This window comes from Myxocyprinus asiaticus, chromosome 8 (genome assembly GCF_019703515.2).
Source record: "Myxocyprinus asiaticus isolate MX2 ecotype Aquarium Trade chromosome 8, UBuf_Myxa_2, whole genome shotgun sequence".
NCBI lineage: Eukaryota > Metazoa > Chordata > Actinopteri > Cypriniformes > Catostomidae > Myxocyprinus > Myxocyprinus asiaticus.
This window is the reverse complement of record NC_059351.1, coordinates 38,710,705-38,735,000: the sequence shown is the minus strand read 5'-3', so window position 1 is coordinate 38,735,000 and position 24,296 is coordinate 38,710,705. Positions and strand designations below refer to the sequence as shown.

General features: G+C 38.5%; 1 protein-coding gene across 1 annotated transcript in view; it reads left to right on the top strand.

Moving 5' to 3' along the window:
* The window catches only part of LOC127445443 (serine/arginine repetitive matrix protein 1-like), a 33,099-nt gene extending 10,356 nt beyond the window's left edge, over nt 1-22,743 (top strand). Inside the window, exons 2-9 of the mRNA XM_051705519.1 lie at nt 4,166-4,278; nt 5,526-5,610; nt 6,523-6,718; nt 6,991-7,059; nt 14,475-15,418; nt 16,546-17,369; nt 18,274-18,477; nt 21,159-22,743. Of these exons, the coding sequence (XP_051561479.1) occupies nt 4,166-4,278; nt 5,526-5,610; nt 6,523-6,718; nt 6,991-7,059; nt 14,475-15,418; nt 16,546-17,369; nt 18,274-18,477; nt 21,159-21,409 (2,686 nt within the window). The 3' untranslated portion in view covers nt 21,410-22,743. The remainder of the gene's footprint in view (nt 1-4,165; nt 4,279-5,525; nt 5,611-6,522; nt 6,719-6,990; nt 7,060-14,474; nt 15,419-16,545; nt 17,370-18,273; nt 18,478-21,158) is intronic.
* The last annotated feature ends 1,553 nt before the right edge of the window (nt 22,744-24,296 follow it).

The window sequence follows — 24,296 nt, the reverse complement described above, 5'->3', positions numbered from 1 at the left end:
ATGCAGAAATATGCAATATAACAATTACAATAATACATTTTTAATCATGTTTCTTTGAAAGTAAAGTTGAGAGTGATATAGAGAGATGGTGACATGTTAAACAAATTAATACATACATACATAGTACATCTCTGTGCTATGAAATTGGTACATTATAAACAACTGTATATTTATAATACAGAACATTTATGAAGATCTACCTTATACCTATTGTGGCTTTTAGATCTGTTTAAACAAGTTGCTAAAAGGAAAAAATGGTAAGTGTCCACACTCTGATTTATTGCTCCAAAAATTGCTTAAATACTTGCTTGCTATGTTTAGACCATTAGGTCTTCATCAGACAAAAAATAAATAAATAAATAATAATAATAATAAAATATTTGTAAATTTTTCTGCTAAAAGGCAGTGGAAAATGACAACAAATTTTTGGATGACTGAGGGGGAAAAAATAGCCTATGAAAACAGCGGCACACACACACTTGGAGACACACACTTTGGGAATCTCAAAACTGCAGCAATGATTTAAAATACTTTTTAGAAGTCATTAATATTAGTAAGCATGTTACTGTAGCTTCACTGGAAAAACAAAACTTATAAACACATTGCGATCTGTAAAAACATAAGTAATGTTAGATTCATTAATGTATGACAACCAATAAAAGCTTCAACAACCCTACCAGAAAACATATCCAAGCATTATCCACCTTTTCCCTACTTCAGATGTGTGTGCTAGTCATTTTGTCACCCTGCATGTTCAAATCAGACAGACACACTGAGGAAGAGCCGTGAAGTTCTCATCCTTGGGTGATGTTTTCTGATCGGACAGTTATTTCCTTGTAAATCCACACGTAAGTTTAAACATTTGTTCGGAAGGTGATTGACAGGTGAGAGGTGGTGCTTCGCTACCATCCGGGACGCATCAGGATGGCGTTTTAAACCTCAAATGTGATGTCGTTTTTGACTACCTCTGTATGTGTTTTTTGTGATCTTATCACCAAACATTTTGCACCCCTTTAACAACTGTATTTAGCACTGACCATTTGCAGAGATTGCACAGATCATCCGAAACGTGTCTTATTTCCAGCTGTAAACAGGGTCTAAAATGACTGCAGCTAGAGCTAGGGAATGCTATAGAACAACTTCCGGCGGAAGTCCCACCCACATTAATTTCCCCATTAAGACCTCCAGGAAAAAGGAGGATAACAGGTAAACAACTTCACCAAACAGTTAAAACCCGTTAAAAATCCATTAGGAGAGTGGTTTCACACTGTTGCTGTCCTGACTCCTGAAACCACGACTGACTGAACACGCAACTTCTTTCTGAGCTTGCGGACATGACATAAACACGCAAGGATGAATGACGTATGCCTGCAATTTCGTGCCTCTAAATAAAAATCTTTTTTGCGGGGTAAGACAAGGACAGGGTTTTGAACATGAATTTTTTTCTATGTACTTACTCAATAATGAACTTTTGTTAATTGTAACCAAAAAAAATTTAGGTAGTGCAGTTTTAAATACAAATTTGAGTCTAGCCTGACTATGATCCATAGAATTGACTTTGACTGTCTTTGCCATTATATCAGTGAGAAGTCTGCAGCTGTCCTGAAATACTTGATATAGGGATGAACATGTGAATGCGCCTGCCTGCACATGCAAACACGCTCTTTCGGACAGATCAATATCCAGTCGGCAAGGCTGAGTCTTATCACAGCTCAATGAATACGTCAGACACACTCTCTCACACACACGCACACACACTGAACACATTTGTAACCAAGAGACTGTGTACATCTCCACACTTGTCTAATTAAGCATTCACAGTTGCATCTGTGAAAAACTGAGCTTTGGCTTTCATATACAGTTCTATAAATGGCAGCTCATGCGTGCACACACTCTCTTATGTGGTCAGTTACTCTCTGTTTAAGCAGTTAAAACAGAATCCAGCTATATCAGTGTTTTGTTCTGTATAGATACAGTACAGATTCTACTGAACACTTTAATTAGTTTAACTAGTGATATCTCAAATCATGTGGCTTGATAAAAAAAGGCATGCTCTTACTTTTATAAGCAATTAGACTCTGGCGGATGGAAAACTGTCGAAAATCCCATAAGCCCCTTTTCCATCGGGCCGAATGGTTCTGAGCACGGCGAAGAACTGTTCCAGGAGCGTTTCCAGGTGAGCACAGTTCGGCATGGCACAACTTGTTCTCGGCTTGGATTTCTCTGCACGGTTAGCTAAAATCGGTAAATGACTTATTTGTTACGTACATTCAAGCCCCACAGTGGAAAAAGAAACCGTAATCGTGCCAGCTGGACTGGATCAGTGAGGAAAGGCACGGTTTCACAACGAGAACCATTTGGCCCGATGGTAGAAAAGCGGCATAGACTTGAACTTATTGTTTGCCACCTATTGTACTGGCATGACAAATATTTGCTTTGCTTTTGGTGTGAAAGTGCCATTTGTCAGCTATTTGTCTTGCTTTTTTGCATCGCATTTAATGTAAAAGGGCCTTTACATAGATTAAATTAAATTAATGTCACGTCACACCACAGGCAACCGCGCTTCCAGGTTCTTTTAAGGAGAGGATTTCAATGGTAGATATGGGCAGCCCTGAAGTTTTAATAATCTTTAAAGCAATATATAATGGAATAATGTCTTTTAATTGTTAATAAAAGTTATTATAAAGGGACATCTATGGTTTATGGTGAAGAATTATGTAAGTTATCTTTGATCTATAGGCAAAACAAGTTTTAACTTGATTCAGTATGCCTGTATGATAATGTCGGACATGTATCAGGTTGATGAATTCACTTCCTCACATACTTACACTTCTAAAGCCTGAGAAATATGGCATATAAAAACTACCATTAGACATGCAATATGCATCTTAACTGCTTAAATTATGAACCCACATACAGTAAATAATCATTTTTGATTTGCAAATCATCATATTCCATATTCAAACTTAATAACAGCTGTTTTTGATTGAACTATTGTTATTTAGTGCAATCAAAATATTTTTATTTACATATCCTTTCACAAACAGTTTGCGCTGCGATGGTGGAGGCAGGGTCCTGTTCTTTCACATGAGTCTGTTCATAGAAGATCATGGTTTCATCACATTTTATCTCATATCTGTCATAGCGATTGCACTTTGGAAATTAAAAACAGTTTGTGTTTGTGCAATCAGAGTTTGTGCAGTTCCTTTGTGAAGAGTTAAAAAATACTAAAATCAACTGTGGTTCTGTGGCAGACACAATAACAATGATGGTGATCTGTGAAATATCATAATTCATGTAAAAAACTTTTTCACAAAAAGCATTTCTGATCCAGTGATCCTGATGGAAATTTAATGAAGCCTAAATATCCAGTGATCTGTAGGAAACAGATTAGGAAACACAGAAGTGTTTCAACACCACAAGCAGCACGTTTTGATAATTTTCAGCTCAATTTGAGCGAAGCACAATTTAACACAGTTATTTTCTGGGCTGCCAAAAGAACCCGGATATGGCGGAGCGGTGTGTTTCTTTGTAAACAGTAACTTCATCAATTGAAATAGAGACCCGTGCAATATCTATGAGATTTGGGGGTGGGCTCTTTTGACTTGAACAATCACCTAGAAATAGCCCTGAACACCCTGGCACCAGTTGGCAGCACCCTAGAAACCATAGCATCATGGTGTTGACTTCTGCATGGGCAGGCATCATTCACTATTTGTTCAGAAAATCTTAAAATCTAGTTGGTTAGTCTAATTGATGTTCATGTTTATGTTCTCGTCATTGTGTTTTTAGACCTACATTTTTATCCACTGAAGCATTCTGATGTGATTCAGATCATTTGACAGATTCCTTTAATAGGTATAGAAGGATTGAAGATTAATTATATAGATGCCGCTTTTTTTAGTAAGTGCAGTTGTGCTTTAAACAAGTCTCTCTCTAGGATAAGTAAGATTTCAATTAAGCTTGTTTTCCAACTTGTTTTTTTTTTTTTTTTTAATGTAGAGAAGTATGCAAGAGTGAGATCTAAAGATTCACTTGTGCAATGATTTCCATTCATCCACTGATGTAACCATTTTATTGATTCATCTGTGTGCTATGTTGCAGATTAAGTTGGTCAGGCTGTCAGTTTAATGCGATGAGGTGTGTGTTTGCATGTTTGAAATAGACGTGGCTGTGGAAGGAAAAGGAAAGGGACGCCAGTGAAGGTGTGTGAAAGAGTCTTTGCTACAGAGGATGAGGAGGAGAGCATGTCTGAGCACAGCTATGGAAATGAAAAAGGTAAAGTATGTGTTTCATGTCTTTTTTTTTTTTTTGGTCATTTTTATTTATAAAGACAACAAGGAGAGGACAGAAAATGATTGTTGAGGAGGGGGGATTGGGAAATAACTGTAGCCAAACAAAAAAAGGGTGTTCAAATTTATTCTAATTTGCAGCCCGTTTCATTTTATTTATTTATTTATTTATTCATTCCTTTATAGGAAAGTAGAGTGTATACAGGAATGTGTTGGGTTGAATGAGGGGGTTGGGATCTGGATACAACCCAAGTCAGACTCTTATATGTCCTGAGTATGTGCACAGCTCTGACACAATGCAACAAAGTTTAGCAGACTTTTGCAAATGAGCAGCAATGTAATGCAGTGACTACCAATAAAAGATGGCAGACAGTAGAGCTCATGTGATTCTTCTCAGTCTTCTCATACACTTTGATAGTGTAGTCGAGTAGGAATGCCCGCTGGTAACCAACAGCTCTTGGCTGGCTCAAACAGTATAGTCGCTGTCAGTGTGAATGTACCATCACTCGTCCACATGAGCACCACAGAGTGTTAACATCATGTTGGAGCACATACACAACCCACTAGGCCTTGCTCGGACAGTATGTGTTTCTGTTTGTGGTCACTTTATGTTAAAGATAGTGAGCTCATTTAGGTACATACTCTGTGCATACTCAGAGATAATGATGCGTATTGTGTTGTAAGTCTGAGACCACTAGTAAAAAAACGTATATTTATTTTTCTAATTTAATAAAAAAAAAATATATATATATATATATATATATATATATATATATATATATATATATCGCAAATTGTATTATCAACATAGCAATTTGAGTCAAAAGTCGAAAAGTTGAAAAACGAAAATGAATTTCGAAATTGTTTTTGTATTTGGTATGTTCCCCTTTTTGCTTTTACGACAGTATGCACTCAAGCTGGCTCAGACAAAACCTGATGATCTACGTTATCCAGCATGATTTGAGAATGATCTTAAGAGCATCTTGTATGCTTCAGTGAAAACATGGATATCTGATCTTTTGTACAAATGTCACAAATTTGCTTATTTGATTAGTGTAAAAATGTATTCATGTTATGTCATAACTCCTGTTTTAAATGTTTCAAAATCTATTTCCAGGTTTAAATAATGAATCCCAGATTTTTTCAATGTGGTCTCAGACTTTTGGAAACCACTGTATTTTTGTGTGTGTGTGTGTGAATGTCAGTGTAAAGCCCATTAAATTTGTGTTCCAGGTGATGATCGTGAAGGTGCAGAGAACAGACACAGAGTGCGTGTAGTTGATGGACAATACTATGAAACACAGTCTGCTCAGCTCTGGTGAGTGTGTGTGTGTGTGTGTGTGTGTGTGTGTGTGTGTGTGTTCTGGGTAGACAAACTGCATGTGTGTGTGTGCATATGCATGCTTGGGGGAGATAGCAAGTAATTGTGTGTTTTGTGTGGCTAGGACATTCTGGTGTGTGCGTGTGTGTGTGCATGTGTGTGTGTGTGTGTGTGTGTGTGTGTGTGTGGAGGTGGGGGATTACTGGAATGCAGGCTGTGTATGTGCGTGTGCTTATTGCAACGTGTTTATTATCTTTGGGCCAATGAGGGAATGTGTGTGCTTATGTGTGTGTGTTTATCAAAGTGTGTAGCTGGGCTTAAGGTACATGTGTGCGTGTGTGTTTGCATCTGTTTATTGCTGTGTTTAGTCAAATTGCTGATAGAACTATGTGTACATGGAGTCAGACTTTTTATGTGTATATATGTGTGTTTATGATGTAAAGTTGTGTGTGGGGGGGCCCACAGTGCATATTTTAATTATGAGTTAAAATGTATTTATGAACTTCATCCTAGTTTGTGATGTATGTTAGGTTTGTATAGGCTTCAGAGCTAAAGGCTAAACTATAAATATTTAAGTAAGCGGGCTTGTTAAAGTAGTATACATTAGCAGCTTATACACAAAGTAGAAGTAACTGACTATAAACACATTCAACTTTATTTTATAAAATCCTATTCTTAGTTATGATTTGAGTTCACACCAAATGAGACAGAAAATTTGAGATAATGTGTTATTAATGTTAATGATGAAAGGTGTGTGAAAAACAAGAGTGACTATACCATGTGATATGCATTAGTGTGCAACTCTGTGATTTATAAAACATGCCCGGCAAGATTTCTCAGTTGTGATGTTGTTATCTATAGAAGTTTGTTTTTGTATTGCTGTCTGATATTGCTCTCTCTCTCATCCAGTGTGAGTGATGTGGGTTTGGAAGGCTCTAGTGGAGGGAGGGGGACCGTTTCGTACCCCCCACCACCAAACTGTCGCATTCGTGAAGTGCACTGTGGCAGTCAAGTGCGGCTGATCGTCATAGCGATCCGCGACATCGCTAAAGGAGAGGAGATCACAGTGGACTACAGTATGACGGAGTGGGGAGAAAACGCATTGGTAAGTATAACCATGACAATGGCTAGCATATGTCGTGCTCTGAGCTCCATTTGCACTTAGGTGATGCTAGTAATATGCAAATTGATGACAGTTCATAATGTTATGTAGTTGTTTTACATATGTGTGTGACATGACTTTAAATGCATGGTATTGAATTTATTCATCTTCATGAATTTATTCATGTGTATGTGTGGTGTGTAGTGGGGGGACTGTATAGTTACACTCTGATGTCACTTAATTGACGTTTTTTGTAATGCTGTTGTGCTCCCCAGGGTTTTCATGGCTCTGTACCTCCTAGAAGCTTTGAGTGCAGCTCTGACCATGAAAGCTATGTTAAAAAGGTAAATATATGCTCAATTTGTAAACATTTTATACACACCCATACACACGTCTTAACCCTGTGAAGCCTGAAATATAAAAACATTTTTTTTGACATAACACTGTTTTTAGTACCACTAGACAAACTATAAAAAGGTTTGCACATGTTTTTTTATTATTTTTTTTTTTTTTATGTATCATATTTGAGGCTTTAAAGGTCATTATCCTCCTGAGGCCCAGCAATTAATTTTTTCATAGGACATTTGTTATTTAAAGGTGCAATATGTAACATTTTTCATGTAATATTCACCTTTTTTTTTTGCCATTGTGTGAACAGCTTGTAACACAACTTAAAAAATGAGCCCTTCCCGGACTTCCGAGGTTGCCTATTAAAGCCTGTAGAGTGCTTTTCATGTGAAGGGAGCGTGTCGCTTTTGCCGAGAAAATCCAAAGGATGTGACGTTTATGCGCACTTCCGAGAGCCTTGACTCAGACAGTAGCTTCTCTTCCGCTATTCAACAGCGTCAACAGACAGACAGTCTGCAACACTAGGTAACATTATCTTAGAGATTGAATCCAGCAAACGTCCAGCTCACAGCACAACACCGACTCCTACACAAACTACTACAAAAAAAAAAAAAGTCTGGCTAAGTGTCAGTGTGTTATTTAGGTTCATTTATCATGGGTCACAAACTCTTCATTAGGCAACTTTTCTTTATTTAAGGCTGTTCTATTCGTTAGGCTATTGTATATATATTGGAAGTTCCATTCATAATGTTTCCCCCTTTTACCCGGTATAAAATTTCACACTGGTGTTGTCCCTTGTACAGAGTAAAAGCCTAATATTGACATTATAAAACTAGGTTTTAGGAACTTATAGTAAGATGGCATAATCATAGCTTGAAATGTAAAATAATGAGATCTTTATAATGGCAGAGCAGGCTGCATATTTGCAAAAACACAGAAATATTAGTTCACACTTTATATATATCTCATAAAACATATATGTCAGTATTTTCAAAGCTCTGTGATTTTTTTTATTTTTTTTGTTCTTTTTTTGTGGTGGGTATGAATGTAATGGTGATTGAGAGATATACCTCAAAAACCTGTTATATCATATTTGATACATATGGATTTCAATGGGCTTTTTCAATACAATTATATACAACATTTTAACCAAGCATAAGTTGCTTATATTCAGCAAATACTGTTTTTAAATTATCAGTAACAATATAATCATTGCTGTCACTTTTACTTTATTAAAACAAGCTGTAATTTGTCCCAACATATTTTGCACAAATCCGCCACCATTTTAAATAGATCGTGATAAACATTGAAACCACTTTTTTCACAAATAACCACTAGATGGTGCCATAAACATGTGAAACTTACCATACTTAAAACAATTGGCTTTTCAGCTTGAACAGAGAGTGAGACAGGAGCTGTATCATATTTGATATGCACGGTGTTATAGGTTTAATACGCATTCCTTGTCTTACTGTGCATGACCACCAGGGAACGTTATTTCAAAGAACAAAGAAATTGTTTTTTTTGTCTTCATAATATTTCCAGTGTTTCCCTGTAGTTTTTCCCCTATATGCATGCAGCAGCGGCGCATGGCTTTTACTATAGTTTAGATAGGGTCACAAATAGCAGGGAAAGAATAATGCCATGGTTCTCCTTCAGTGTAAAATTTTTTTAAACACGCTAAATATGCTTCTCTTCTGAAGCACAATATTTTCATGGAACGATTGAAGACTGGTTTTCATGCGAGCTATCTGCTCTGTATCTCTGGAGTGCATGCATTGGGCGCGTGGGCTTCCCTCAATATTGTGGTGCAGATCACAAAACTAATGCGACCCATTTGAATTCTAGTGAGAATTTTCTAGTTTAAAGTGCTATGGAGGAAGTCAAAGCTCTCAAACAGTAGAAAGGAGGAAAAGAGCAACACTGTGGTATGTGCCAAAATAAAGTGTTTTTCAAATTACACATCATCATCCGTACTAAAATGTATCACGATTTTACAGTAGTAACAGTATCTGATATTTTGAAAAATGTTGTAGTTTCATATAAAATAATCTATTAGCTAGAATTTATTAGACCTCATTTTATTACAACTGTGGCAGCTTCTGTTTAGGGTGCTAGTTTGTTACGGGCTCGAGGACAAAAATCCTAGGGAAACAATGCTTGCATCAATATGTAAAAACGTGCGCTTTCTTTGAAACTACTTTCCTTTTCAACTGACATCACAATTGGTTAACCAATAGCTATATGCAATTAGCTATAGGCATTGTTTTAGGCTACCATTGTATTAAGGCTTTCTTCAATCTAGCCAATAGTTAACACAGTAATTGAATGTTTTTAACGCTGACATGATAAAAGTTATAATAGCAAATGATGATAGATTTGGAAAAAAAAATAAACTTTTCCATTGGTACACGTCAAGATGCTCTCGAGTGAACTTGACCTTCAGCCTCCACTTCCCAGTGAAAAAGCCTTCACAAAAGTGGGTGCTGGCACTGGGTGCTGGAGTACTCCTTTACAGTCGACTACAAATTTGCATTCAGCTCTGGCTGCAATTCAGGGAACGGCCACTTTTAACAAGACAATAAATTCCAGATATAAAAAACAAGCCTCCACCTTAAATTTTTTTGTAGTTTCACTTTCACTCAATTCACCTAAATTAAAATAGCTTGCGAATGCGGTTTCATGTTGCCTTCAAGTTCCTCTCTTTAAGTTCGTCCTTTCACCCAGCACAATGCCCAAATGAAAATGTGTGCGCAACGAGCTGAAAGCAGCCGATCCATTTCTTTGCGTGACACGTGAAAATGTACAGTAAGGTGTTTTGCTGTCAACGTAAATGTTCATTTTTCCACACCCACGGATGTTGCAGGTCAGATTCAGACAGCTATGACACAATGTACCTTTTACATAATACAAGCACTTAAATGTTAGATGTGGGAATGGTAAAATTTAGGTTCTAATTTTGTGTTAAAATGCATAGCTAACATGAAATTTCAAACACTAATTAGTTGAATCATTATTATAAATGCAATATGACATCATATGGATAGAATAGGCTATATGGAATTTGTACATTTTAAAAAAAATATATATATATATATATATATATATATATATATATATATATATATATATATTTATTATTATTATTATTTTTATTTCATCATTTGCTGTTATTGCCATAACCTTTATTATGTTAACATTAACCAGCATTCAATCACTGCATTAACTCAACATTGCCAAGAAGTCTATTTGATGTGTGTGTTTTCAGCTGGAAGATGTAATTTGTTGTGTGTATGCTCATCGGCTGTACATCTCTAAAATGTTTCCTGTCGCATGTTAAAATTACATTTAGCATTTTTAGGATTTAGAACAGGGGGTAATCATTGGCACATGAACAACAGTGAGAGATAGGGAGTATATTTTAAATGAAGTCCATCGCACCTACATGCCAATCAACCTCTTGATCTTATCCTTCCTCATAATCACCCAGCATGTTTTATTATAATAGGAAGCTAAACACTAAAATGTGACAAAACTATGCTAGTCAACATACGAGCGCAAACGAGCTGAAATCGCTGTGTAGATTAATTCAGGAAGCGTAACACTTCAGAGACTATTTAGCAGAGACGGGTCACATCTATTTAAATGAATGGGAGAAATTGTAAAGCCCAACAGACAAGGATGTAGAAAGGAAGTCCTGCCCTAAAGGTAAAAGAGCCAATCACCTTTTAGATACAGACATCGCCTGTCAATCAACTCCATAATGTACATGCACATTAGCTATACAAGCCGGGACAATTTAGTTTTTTAGTGTGATCTGAGGATAAGAAGCACTATTTATGATACATGTGTTAGATTTTACTGCTGATTTGAAATATGTTCTTTGATCGTAATCTTGACCAACCGTTTTGGAGATTTCGGACTTTCTCCATTCAAGTTGATAGGAGCTGCACTGTCATGCCGCTTATTTACATAGAAAATAGCTCCTCAGGAGCGTTCCAAAGATGGCCGCCAAGTGACCTGACTTGCTATAAAGACTTTTAACACTTTTGGTGAATCACGCAAACAAACGTGCACTTTATGCAGATTGCACTGCACAGTTGAATGGATGACAGACTACATTTCATGTTTTATTTGTTACTTTTGAACAACACTTGATGTAAATAATTAGATACGCTATTAATGCTTCAGATTTTCAACCCAGCACGCATGCTCTTTTAAGCACATTGATGGTGACTCTCAAAACAATAGTAAAATGAGCAAACATAAACACATCGTGGGTTCAAAAGTTTGAGTCTGTTTCAAAATCTAAATAAAACCTGGAAATAAAGAAAGTTTCAGCATTTGAAGAATTTATGACATAAATACGAAATATTTAAGATTACACAATTTCTAGGTTAATCAAATACAAAAGCAAATTTGTGACATTAGTAATTAAAGTGTATAATTTCTGCACTACTGAATGGAATTGTTTTCAGACAGCTTCCTGAATACGTCTTCTGTTGATCTAACAAACATATAGTCCCACCCCAAACTCATTGGTTGAGTCAGTGTTATTGTGCCGGGATAGACGGGTTGCCCAAAACAGAGGAATTTTGATTGTGCCACAGGGACACAGTGTTTTTAGTTTTTAAGAAAAATATCCTAATAGCTTACAGCTGTCTCTGCATATTAAGCTGGGATAAGAGAAAGTATAACACTGTAAAAGTTACACACGTCAGCTTTAACTCCTTTTGTACAAAAAAAAAATCATGCTGGGATAAAATGGATCGTCAGGTTTTGCACAAATTTTTCACTCAAACTGTTATGCTGATATAATTTGCCATAAAAAATAAACTGTATTAAATTAGAAGCATTTTCAAGAGTGGGCTCAAACTCTAGAAACAAACAGATACACACTTACATACATTTAATACGGTGTGGTGGCACAATGATTTACAAAAACTTGTCGACCCCTGATTTAGAAAATATGTGACTCTGACAGGGCTGCAGACTGCGACTAAAATGGTCTCAAATGCGACCAAAAATAATTTATTGCTACTATAATTTAAAGTCTAGTCGCCACTGGTGACAGTTGGGTTGCAGAGCCTTATCTGCTGGCCTAACATGCCAAATAAATAAATATTTTTCAATCTTTTATCCTCAATCACCTTTTTGCATATGTATTTTTAATCGCTTTCCACTCTTAATTAATCTACAAACAAATAGAGAAAAACGAAACGTTTATCCAGTCAGAATTTGTTCCTTGATGCTTACAAGCAAAGTGTGACAACTGTTTCACAAATCGCATGCCCGAAGCAGCATGTGAGTCTGAGCTCCAACCTGTCAGGCCTTCAGAATTTCTTCAGAATCCCTCAACAGTGCAAATGAATGGGCAACTAAAGTCAGATTGTCAGATTCATCAGCCAAACATATTTATTTATTTGTTCTTGTTGGGTGTGATCTTTAGGCTATGTCCCGGTCGAGGCCTTCCAGCTGGCCTTGAGTGAAACAATTACGCTTTAAGTGATGTAATTTGAAAGCGAAGAGCGAAATCTTGCTGACAAGTAGGCTGTCATTGCTGGTTTTGCCGTTGAGAAAGAGATCTTTATGGATTTAAAAACACGATATGTTCTGCATAACAGTGTGATTGCTTAATTTATTAAACAGGAAAGAAGGACTGATTTTCACTTCAAGCAAATTGGTAAGTGCTTTTTGCATTGTTATAGCAACATCAGGAGTTTTCTAAGTGTAAATTAGGCTGCTTGAGCATTCAGGGTCGGATCAAGTTTCGAAAAGTAGTGCTACATTCCATTCAACTTGGAAAGTCGGATTTTACAACTTCCTACTAGGAAAAGTGCAGTGCAATGCATCTTAAAGTCAGAATTACAACTTGTAGGCTCGTGCAGAAATTCTCAACTCTGATTTCGCCAAGATGCAGGTGTGTGACGTCACACAAATATGTCGACACTTGTTTTCACTTTATTAAGTAATATTGATAAATGAGTTCGTTTCCACATTACATTATATTAAAGCTTGTTTAACAAACACCTGCAGAAACAGGTGTATAAAACATTATAATCTCTTTTGATAATCGTACACCTGTAGCACAAATGCTAGCTGCAGTATTGTTTATCAGTTGGGTTGCTAGGAGAAATCTCTAATGAGAGTCAAACCCCTGCAAAGCTAACGGGAGCATTGCAGCTTGTTTCCTTAAACGTCATCTTCCGAATATTGGGGAATTGAATGCATTTATGGTCGGAGATATCAAGTAGGAATATCTCACATCCAACTTGAATGGAACGCAGCATAACCGTGATTTTTGAATGTCTGTTCGAGAGACGTTCATTTCACAGAACAGTAATGCTGCAGTTAAAATTAGGCTTGCTTGAGCATTAAGTGTCGTTTCAAGTTATGGTTTTCTTGCGTGGACGTGTTTTTAAAATGTCAATTGGTATTACTAGTTAGCTGCGACATAATATATGAAGCTCAAAGGCATAGGGTGTCTTATTCATTGTGAAACTTTGTTTTCTTAATGGCATGAATCACAGTGAAGGCCTAGACTTAAAATGCACGGCCCGACACTGTCGGGTTGTGTGTGTTCAGATGCGGTTTCGTCAGATATCATCTTGTGAGTTACTGAATACATCTATAGAGTGCGCACCAGTGTGTCTCGCGCCGCTTTTCACCCGTTCTGTTTCTGATGAACTCGCTGCAACGCACACAACAACAAACTCAGCGTGAGAGAGTCGTGAACAAATGACCGGATCTTTTTCATGAATCACCCGAAAAGAACTGAGGGTTTGAACTCAGGAGCTCAGGTTAGCAGTGTCACTTTCTCAGCGAATCAGCCATCAGTGAGCTCACAACTGGGAGTGCAGACATTTCAAAATAAGAGTCCCATGTGTATTTCGGGCTTCTTTATAATTAAAAGTCCCGTATCATATATAAATATGAGATCAAGCTTTTGACACTAAGGACAATTGAAGGACTTGTTCACAACTATTACACAAGGTGCAAACATTCATTGATGCTCAAGAAGACAACAAACTACAATATGCATACTATATTTTATGTAATTATCTGTCATTTAGATTGTAAAAAGCAGTATTAAAGAAAAAATTCCGACCAGGAATGGAAACTTCAAAGTAGAACATACTGGCTGTAGCATTGTTATCGGAGAAGCCAGTATTTCAACTTAGAATGTTTCCTAAATCTCTAATGACATATTATGGTCATTTTATGATTTAGTACAGTAGAAATATTACATATAGCACCTTTAATGTTTCAGATTAGGAGCCAATGGCTGGAGCCCTCCTTTGATATTTTAAAGATGTTAATAAGATGTTTGTACGCAATAATTAGAATGTGATGCTTACTAGACGATGCATACATCTTGTAGATGAATGTGTGCTTTTTTTCTCTCTCTCAGGAAGATGAGTCCATTCCAGTGCCACTTTCTCTTTCTGTGTCGAAATACCTCACCCCATCCTGGTCTCTCTCTCCTTCCTCCTCTCCTCTCTCTCACTCCGAGCCCAGCGACTCAGATGATGCCAGTAGAGAAACACGTATGCGAACACCTCACCGCCGCAAGAAGCATAAAGGCCCCTCCTCTTCGGCCACACATGCTAAGACAAAACCACCACAGCAACTCCACAGTCATCCTCCCTCATTTGCTCACTCCCTACCCTCCTCCCCTCTGCAGCCCTCTGCTCCCTCCAGACCTGTGTTTAAGTGCCCAGCGCCTGCAGGAGTACCTGCTAATAGTGTCAGTGTGGGTCGTGGACAAAGCACCATGGCACAGAAACAGTGCTGTGTTTACTGCGGCCGTCACTTCCGATCTCTCCCACGCCATCTGGCCAAACACCACGCCCACCAGCCAGACATGCCTTCTGCTCTGGAGCAAGTGCACTCCTCCGGCCATCCTCCTCGTCTACAGGCTTCCCTCCCATCATCATCTTCTTCCAGCAAGCATTCCCAAGAGACTCCTGTGCCAGGTGTGGTGGTGGAAGCACCACAGTCTCCTCCCTCTCCTTCACTGTCTCCAGTCAGAAGAAGCTCTGCCCTCTCCAGCCCTACTCGCAAAAGTCCTGCCTCGCCTTCAACAACCCCTCCCAGAAGGGGAGGTGTTCCGGTGTCTGTGTTAAAAAGGAGCCCACCTACTCCTGCAACTCCCCCCAGGAAAGCAGGGCGCCGAGTGAAAAAAGAGAAAGAGGTTGGAGATGTTTTTGAGAAGACAAAAGAAGAGAAAGTGCCCACTCCAGTGTTTGTGGAGCAGGTGAATGAGGCAGAGTCAGAACAACTGAAAGAAGAGAGAGAGGACAATGGAGGTAGAGAGGAAGAAAGTGGCATGGAGGATAAGACAGACTTATCAAGGTTAGATTAATGTCAGAGTTTATTTCCAACACTGGTCTGGTATTATCAAGTAATCATGAAGAACTTGATCGTTTTGCGTTCCCTCACAAAAAGTTTAATTTTCCCTTGCTATAGGGGGCCTGGGTAGCTCAGCGAGTATTGACGCTGACTGCTACCCCTGGAGTCGTGAGTTCGAATCCAGGGTGTGCTGAGTCACTCCAGCCAGGTCTCCTAAGCAACCAAATTGTCCCGGTTGCTAGGGAGGGTACAGTCACATGGGGTAACCTCCTCGTGGTCGTGATTAATGGTTCTCGCTCTCAGTGGGGCGCGTGGTAAGTTGTGCATGGATCGCGGAGAATAGCATGAGCCTCCACATGCGGAGTCTCCGTGGTGTCATGCACAACGAGCCATGTGATAAGATGTGCGGATTGACGGTCTCAGAAGCGGAGGCAACTGAGGTTTGATTGAGGTGAGTAACCGCACCACCACGAGGACCTACTAAGTAGTGGGAATTGGACATTCCAAATTGGGAGAAAAGGGGATAAAAAAAAACAAATGTTCCCTTGCTATAGACCTTATTCTTAGTAGTGCCATCTATGATTTTTGACGGTTATGAGCTGTGTGGGATAGACTTACCATCTCTTCAATGACGTGCACTGTATAAAACTATCAAAAAGCTTATGTTGTCTGGAGTTTTTTGTCTCCTGAAATGGCTTGGAAAGATATTTTTTCAATGTTTTGTTTGCGAAATGATCCAAAAACACTTTAAACAACTGCACAAACTATTGAAGAAACTATATATCTATCCCTCACAGCCTCGTAGTCATTCCCGTCAAAAATCAAAGATGGCGCTGCTGTGAATAAGGTCTATAGCTTGCTTTCCCTTGCAACAGTTTTGCATTTACAGGAAATAATAATGCAATAATACAGGAAAACAAAAGTTATGGTAATAAAAATCATGGTTTTACTACAGTAAATTTGGTAAATATTAAATGGTAAATTTTGTGGTTATGGTTTTACAACGAATACCAGTTTAACTATTGCGAGGGAATGCAAAGCGTGTTGTGGGGGAATGCTAAACTTTTTGTGAGAGACTATTTAAGAAAATAAATAATTTATCTAATCCTCTACTTTTTCTCTTTTCTCAGTTCGCGCCGTCCCCACATGCTTCCTCTTCTATCCTCCCTCTCTACCCTGGTGTTGTACCTGCGGCGCCTACAGCACTCTGCCTTCATCTCTCTCTCACGCTCACCTGAGTCGGCCGAGGGCTGGCGCCTCCTCTGTCACTCCAGCCTGGCTCTTCTCATTCTCTACAACCGTCGCCGTGAATGTGAAGTCTCCAAACTCACCATCTCTGAGTACCAGGCCCGTGTCACACCCCAGTGTCCTGTCCCTGTGCCGCACGGTGCCCTGCCGGCTCTCACCCCACTTGAGGCCTCACTCTCTCCCTTCGAGCGGATGGTCCTCCCCCATCTTCCTCGTGTCGGGGTCCAGGGGAAGCGTGGCCGCGTGCAGCCGCTCATCCTTCCACCGCACTCTGAAGCCTGTCTGGAGATGCTTCTGCAGACACGTGCCGGTGTGGGCATCGATCCCCAGAATACCTACGTCTTTGCCCGGCCGTTCCATTCTCCAGCCACTCCTCTGAGAGGAACAGACTTATTGCGCAGCCTGGCCCGGTCCAGTGGTACTCGGCATCCACGGGCTCTAACGCAGACCCGTGTACGCAGGCAAGTGGCGATACTTACACAGCTTCTGTTGTTAAGCGAAGGCGAGGAGGAGGGGCAGCACGGGGCTGCCACAGAACGATTGGAAAGCTTCCTTCAGAAAGAGTATCACGTGACACAAAGCTGTGCAACTATTGGACAGGACCCTGGGCTGATGGGGCTGATTGGTCGGGTGGTGCTGTGTGGAGAGAGAGATGGCGTCCTGTTCCGAGGAATGAGTTTGCATCATATCTGTTTGGAGTTAGATGGTGAGTGAGTGAGTGTGTTGTGCCAAAGGGGGTATTTACATTTAGTCACTTCATGCATCTTGTTTGATGAATAGTTATTTGATTGGATATGCACATTCCGTATACACTTGGCCATGTAAATGTATCTTCCGTGATGATTCTAATAGGGGGCAGCAACATTTTACTGTTGAAAGTCTGATAGACTTTCTGTTGAATGCTTTCTTTGCCCCATAGGGCAATTAGTGTTTGAGTTTGGCGCCATCCATTTGTCTCTTCGGTCACACTTTATATTAGGTGGCCTTAACTACTATGTACTAACATTAAATACATACAAGACTATGTATTTACTGTGTAACTACATGTTGTTCTGCAAAATGCCCACATTTGCTGCTACTGAGGTTGAGGTTTGGGTAGCTTTAGGAGTAAGGTTAGGATTAGGGGTTAGAGTTAGGTTTTGGGGTAAGGGTTGGGTTAGGGTTGCAAGTACTTTAAATGTAATTACAATGCAACAACGTGTATGTACATAATAAGTACATTGTATCAAATGGTTAAGTACATAGTAGTTATGGCCACTTAATATAAAGTGGGTCCATCTCTTCCATGATTGCTCACTCACGTATGGATTGTGGGATTCCCAAACTTCTGTATTCTGACGTAGTGCCATTTGGGAGGAGTACAGTTTACATATGTGGCCTAAATTATCAAATCAACTTACACTTGAATATTGCTGTCTGTCTCTAATGCATCTTGGGCGGCATTTGCACATGACTTTTTTTATTATTCGAAAGGTGTCTGATCAGTAACAATGCACAAAGTGACCAAATCTAATTACCCCCAGAGATATTTCAGGTATGAATAAGAGCATTGGACACATCAGTCATAATTAGTAGTAACTTGCAGTAACACCTCTCCCCGCCCTTTTCAGTGTTGTCAGGGAACTCTGCAGACTCGCTGTCAGAGGAGTCTGATGTTGAGCAGAGTAAAGAGAAACTAGAGGCAGCCTCTCCAACAACCACCATCATGAGGAAGAAAACCACAAGCAACATTAAATCTCCCCGACCAAAGAAGATGAGCAGCAGCTCCCCATTCTCATCAGGGCGTAAAAGGGCCCCAGGACAGCCCAAGACTGGTGAGTTTGAGTGTTTAACTGTCTCATAGAGTTTGACAATATTCCTTCTTAGACCTCAGTTCCAGGGCCTGAAGATAACACTGCCATGATGGTGACAGTAATGTATTTTTAATGTGCAATGCATGCATGGATAAACCAGGGTTATTTAATTACAGTTGAAGTCAGAAGTTTACATAAACCTAGGTTTTTTAACCACTCCACAGATTTAATATTAACAAACTATAATTTTGGCAAGTTGTTTAGGACATCTACTTTGTGCATGACACGAGTAATTTTTCCAGCAATTGTTTACAGACAGATTGTTTCACTTTTAATTGACTGTATCACAATTCCAGTGGGTCAGATGTTTACATACACTAAGTTAACTGCCTTTAAGCAGCTTGGAAAATTTCAGAAAATGATGTCAAACCTTTAGGCAATTAGCCAATTAGCTTCTGATATGAGGTGTACTGAATTGGAGGTGTACCTGTGGATGTATTTTAAGGCCTACCTTCAAACTCAGTGCCTCTTTGCTTGACATCATTGGAAAATCAAAAGAAATCAGCTAAGACCTCAGAAAAAAAATTGTGGACCTCCACAAGTCTGGTTCATCCTTGGGAGCAATTTCCAAATGCCTGAAGGTACCACATTCATCTGTACAAACAATAGTACTCAAGTATAAACACCATGGGATCATGCAGCCATCATACTGCTCAGGAAGGAGACGCATTCTGTCACCTAGAGATGAATGTAGGTATTGGAGTGGCCTTCACAAAGTCCTGAAAATATTTGTGGGCAGAACTGAAAAAGCATCTGCGAGCAAGGAGGGCTACAAACCTGACTCAGTTACACCAGTTCTGTCTGGAGGAATGGGCCAAAATTCCAGCAACTTTTTGTGAGAAGCTTGTGGAAGGCTACCCAAAACGTTTGACCCAAGTTAAACAATTTAAAGGCAATGCTACCAAATACTAACAAAGTGTATGTAAACTTCTGACCCACTGGGAATCTGATGAAAGAAATAAAAGCTGAAATAAATAATTCTCTCTACTATTATTCTGACATTTCACATTCTTAAAATAAAGTAGTGATCCTAACTGATCTAAGACAGGGAATGTTTTCTATGATTAAATGTCAGGAATTGTGAAATGTATGTTTAAATGTATTTGGCTAAGGTGTATGTAAACTTCTGACTTCAACTGTACATTCTGTTGGAGGCCAGACTGCCAATTTGTCACCGGCTTGGGAGCCAGACAAGTGCAGCTTCCTTTAGCGTTCCTTCTTGTGTCTTTTCCTTTTTGTTTAGTTTTTCTCTAATACACATCTTCTCCTCATAATAAAAAAAATGGCACTTTCTGTACTGTGACCCATTTGTGTTTCTAGGAGTAGGACAGATTTTAATTGTATTCACTCTTAATTTATGTGTTTTCATTGACCACATTTACATTGCACATCATTTCCAATTAAAAGGATTCCAAAAATGAACATTTTCTCATCATTTACTCACCCTCATGCCATCCCAGATGTGTATGACTCTCTTTCTTCAGCAGAACACAAAAGAAGATTTTTAGAAAAATATTTCAGCTCTATTGGTCCTCACAGTGCAAGTGAATGGTGATCAGAACTCAGAAAGTCCATAAATGTCATAAAGGCACCATAAAAAATAATCCATATGACTCCAGTGTTTAAATCCATATCTTCAGAAGCGATATGATAGAAGATGTGAAACTGATCAATATTTAAGTCTTTTATTACTATCAATCTCCACGTTTGACCAGGTCCAGTAGGTGGCTGAATGTGAAAGTGAAAGTCACTTCAACACCAGCATGTGAAAAGTGAAAGTGTAGATTTACAGTAAAAAAGGACTTAAATATAGATCTGTTTCTCGTATTGCTTCAGAAGATTGGATTTATCCACTGGATTCGTAGGGATTACTTTTATACAGCCTTTTGGGCCTTCAAAGTTCTGGTCACCATTCACTTGCTTTGTGAGGATCAACAGAGCTGAAATATTCTTTTAAAAATCGTTGTTTGTGTTCTGCAGATGAAAGAAAGTCATATTCTGGGATGGCATGAGGGTGAATAAATGATGAGAGATTTTTCATTTTTGGGTGAACTATCCCTTTAATTACTAAAATTTGTAAGGTAGAAAGAAAGCTTTGCTTAGCTTTGCAACCTCTGAAAAAGGCACACCACTTCTTATCAAAACCCCTCCCTCCAAAGATACTTTTTTACCGTTTAGACTGTTGTAATCTGAGATGGAGCAGGAAAGCAACACTGCGTAGGGCTTCAAGGATCACCTTGACAACCGTGGTCGAGTGCCATCAGCGGTGATGTGCACGTGAATGTATCAACCTATATATAAGACTATGCAAAAACCTCAAATAAATTAAAGAAATAACAGCATACAATTTATTGTCATAAAATAATAGCATTTAAATTTAATAGCCTCCATTTATTGGAAGATATTTGAGATATATTTAGATTTTAACCAATATTGCAAAATTTGCATTATTACCTGGTCATTGATAAAGTTCAGTCTGCAATAACACGTGCCATAAGGCCAGAGTTATAGGCCTGAGATCTTCAGCACAATGCTGGCTAATTAACCTGTGTGTGTGTGTGAGCCTGGGGGAGTGCAGGAGAGCCACACTGCAGTGTTTGCACAGTAATAATGATTAACATACATAGTCCTCTCTCTTTCAGGTAAACGTGGCGTGCTGAAACGGCCTTGGTCTGAGGCAGAGCGGGCAGCTGTGGAGTCCCACCTAGTGCGTAACATAATGGAGCTGCGTGTGCCCGCGAAAGCAGACTGTGAACGCTGTCTGGAGCTCTGCCCCTTGCTGGTCACTAATCATCGCGATTGGAGAGCTGTTAAATTCTACTGCCACAACCGTATCCAGCTGCTCAAGAAAACACAGCAGAGGCAGGGCCCACCCGTCCTGTCCGTCTGCTGAGGCAGCCTATCAGCAGGCTACTAAGGAGGGTTGTTCAATAAAAGGTGGCATTTAAGGAATGTGTGGAGGTGCTCAATAAAAAATATTTACATGGTACAGACACGGTAAACATGATATAAAGAAGGCTTTAATTAATGTGATGTAATGTTATATGTGTTCAGTGTATAAAACATGGAAATGGTACCTTTGGTACAGAGCCACTCTTGGTAGCAGAATGCACACAAGAAATTTTTTGTGTACTTACATGTCACGACTATGACAAAAGAAAACAATATTTTTGTCTGCACAATCAGCATGAGCTTTTCTGTCGATGGTTTGAAAGCAGATGAACATTTTTTGACCAGTTGAAAGTCTCAATGGTTTTGGTCTCTGTTTAGCCTTGTCTGCGTACATCTCCTTCAATTTGATCAAGACTGAGAAAGAGTCAAACTGGGCAACTTGTGCTTTGATGGGAGTGAAACATTAGTCTCATTCACACCTGTAGTGACCTATCTCTACTACATATGGAGAACCTGATATTTCTAAGAAAAATGTAAGAAATAAGAATTGGATAAGAAAAAGTGTGCAAAGAACACTAAATCTCATCAAAGTTAATTTTTATCTGCCGTCTTTGCTCACTAAAACAACAAATGTCTCTGAAACCAACTCGAATTTCAACATTTCAACATTCAACATCATTTTCTTATTTTGTACTTTTTAATCATTTGTGATCATTAGGTCAGTCTATTGAAGTCATTAATGAAAAGATCTGATATTTTCCCATGACAATATTTCATCACTGATGTTAATCCCGAGTCTTTTTTAACTGACTGGACTGAAATGTTATTTTATATTATAGTACGGTGCTTGTTCTAACCAACCAGCATTGAAAAAGGAGCATCTACCTGTTCTGATTCTTTAGAGATGGACATGGATGTGTGAGCAGATGAGTTTGAGTTGTGTTTTGTATTATCTGTCAAAGCTGTGTCATTTAAACTGTGTATTCGAAACACATGATAACCACACCTAACACCTCAGCTTATACTTTATTTAATGATATATTCTTTGCTGTTTTGTAATCTGTCTTTTCGGCCATTGCAATGTACATAAATACACATATACAGTATAATCCTTACTATTAATAGTAGTATTGGTATTACTATTAAAACGTACTGTGGCAAGTGTTTTTTCTTTTTTCATTTCAAATGTACATATTGAATGTAAATATTTGCACGCAAAAATGCCATCGCACAGTGTGTATATACATTGTAGGCAAGACAAGCTTGTTTTTGTGTTGTCTGTGTGTTTTTCTAAGTTGTCTGAAATTATAATAAAAAGTTTTGTTTGTAATTCTACACTTGGTCTTATTTATGCCTCTCATCATATCCATAAAAGCAGCAGAAATCCTTACCTCCATCACAGCAGTACTGTTTCAGTACAAAGATATACATTCAATATAGTGATCTTTCTGTGCTGCTTTAATTTTTAAAAGCTAGAGCAATTTGTTATTGTTGGTTTTGACATTTTAAATGGAATAATATTTCTTTGTTTTTGTAAGGGCATAGTGCTCCTCTGTATTGATTGGGGTGTCTTTGCACTCTAAAGGTTTGATTGGACAGAGTGGGACACTATTTGTTTTGCTCCATGCAAAAAGTATTAATGATTAAATGTTGTAAATCAAGCCCTGCTGTCTCAAGTAGTTGTTCACCTACAAAAACAACTTGAAAAAGAGAGTACCTTTATATTATTAGTGCATCATTTACATGTAATTTTGTAAATTTTAATGTTACAAATTGAATTTTAATTTTCATCATGGAAATAGTGCTGTGGGGGGCTATTATTTTTGCAGTCAGTAAAGACATTAAGAACAATAAGACTGAAAAAACAACTGTTGTGGGTTTTGCTTATTTTGGATTATGGATAAAAATCTCAAATTTCACAGCACTGAAAGGTCTGCATTGATATTATGCCACTGGGACCACATTAGACTCCTGCTGCTCACTAATACAGTCTAGACTGTCACTGTTCCTGTCCTTTATGTGACTGGGAAAATCTGTATACTTCTCTGCACAACCTTAATCTTCACCTTTGATTTCTCAGAGTTCTTATCATAAACATTAAACTAAGATCATAATGAATTTAGTTCCACCACAAGAATTATACTGGGTTAATCTGCTCATCATTTCCCAGCAAATGTATGTAATATTTTTGGTGAAGTGGTCAAAGATCTATTTATACATACAGTATATTTTCAGATACTTTTTTGTACATTAGTATATATATATATATATATATATATATATATATACACACACACACACACACACACACACACACAGGCGACCAAAAGTTTGGAATAATGTACAGATTTTGCTCTTATGGAAAGAAATTGGTACTTTTATTCACCAATGTGGCATTTAATTGATCACAATGTATAGTCAGGACATTAATGACATGAAAAATTACTATTACAATTTGAAAAAAATGTTAAACTACTTCAAAGAGTTCTCAAAAAAAAAAAAAATCCTCCACGTGCAGCAATGACAGTTTGCAGATCCTTGGCATTCTAGCTGTCAGTTTGTCCAGATACTCAGGTGACATTTCACCCCAGACTTCCTGTAGCACTTACCATAGATGTGGCTTGTCGGGCACTTCTCACGCACCTTACAGTCTAGATGATCCCACAAAAGCTCAATGGGGTTAAAGATCCATAACACTCTTTTCCAATTATCTGTTGTCCAATGTCTGTTTCTTTACCCACTCTAACCTTTTCTTTTTGGCTGTGTCTCGTTTGGAAGGATGCGTCCTCCGGAGGTCGCATTTGTTGGCCACATACGTCATCGAGGCTGTCTCGTTTCAGAAAAGCGAGTAGGACACTTCGAAGGCAGCCTTTAAATGCGACCTTCTT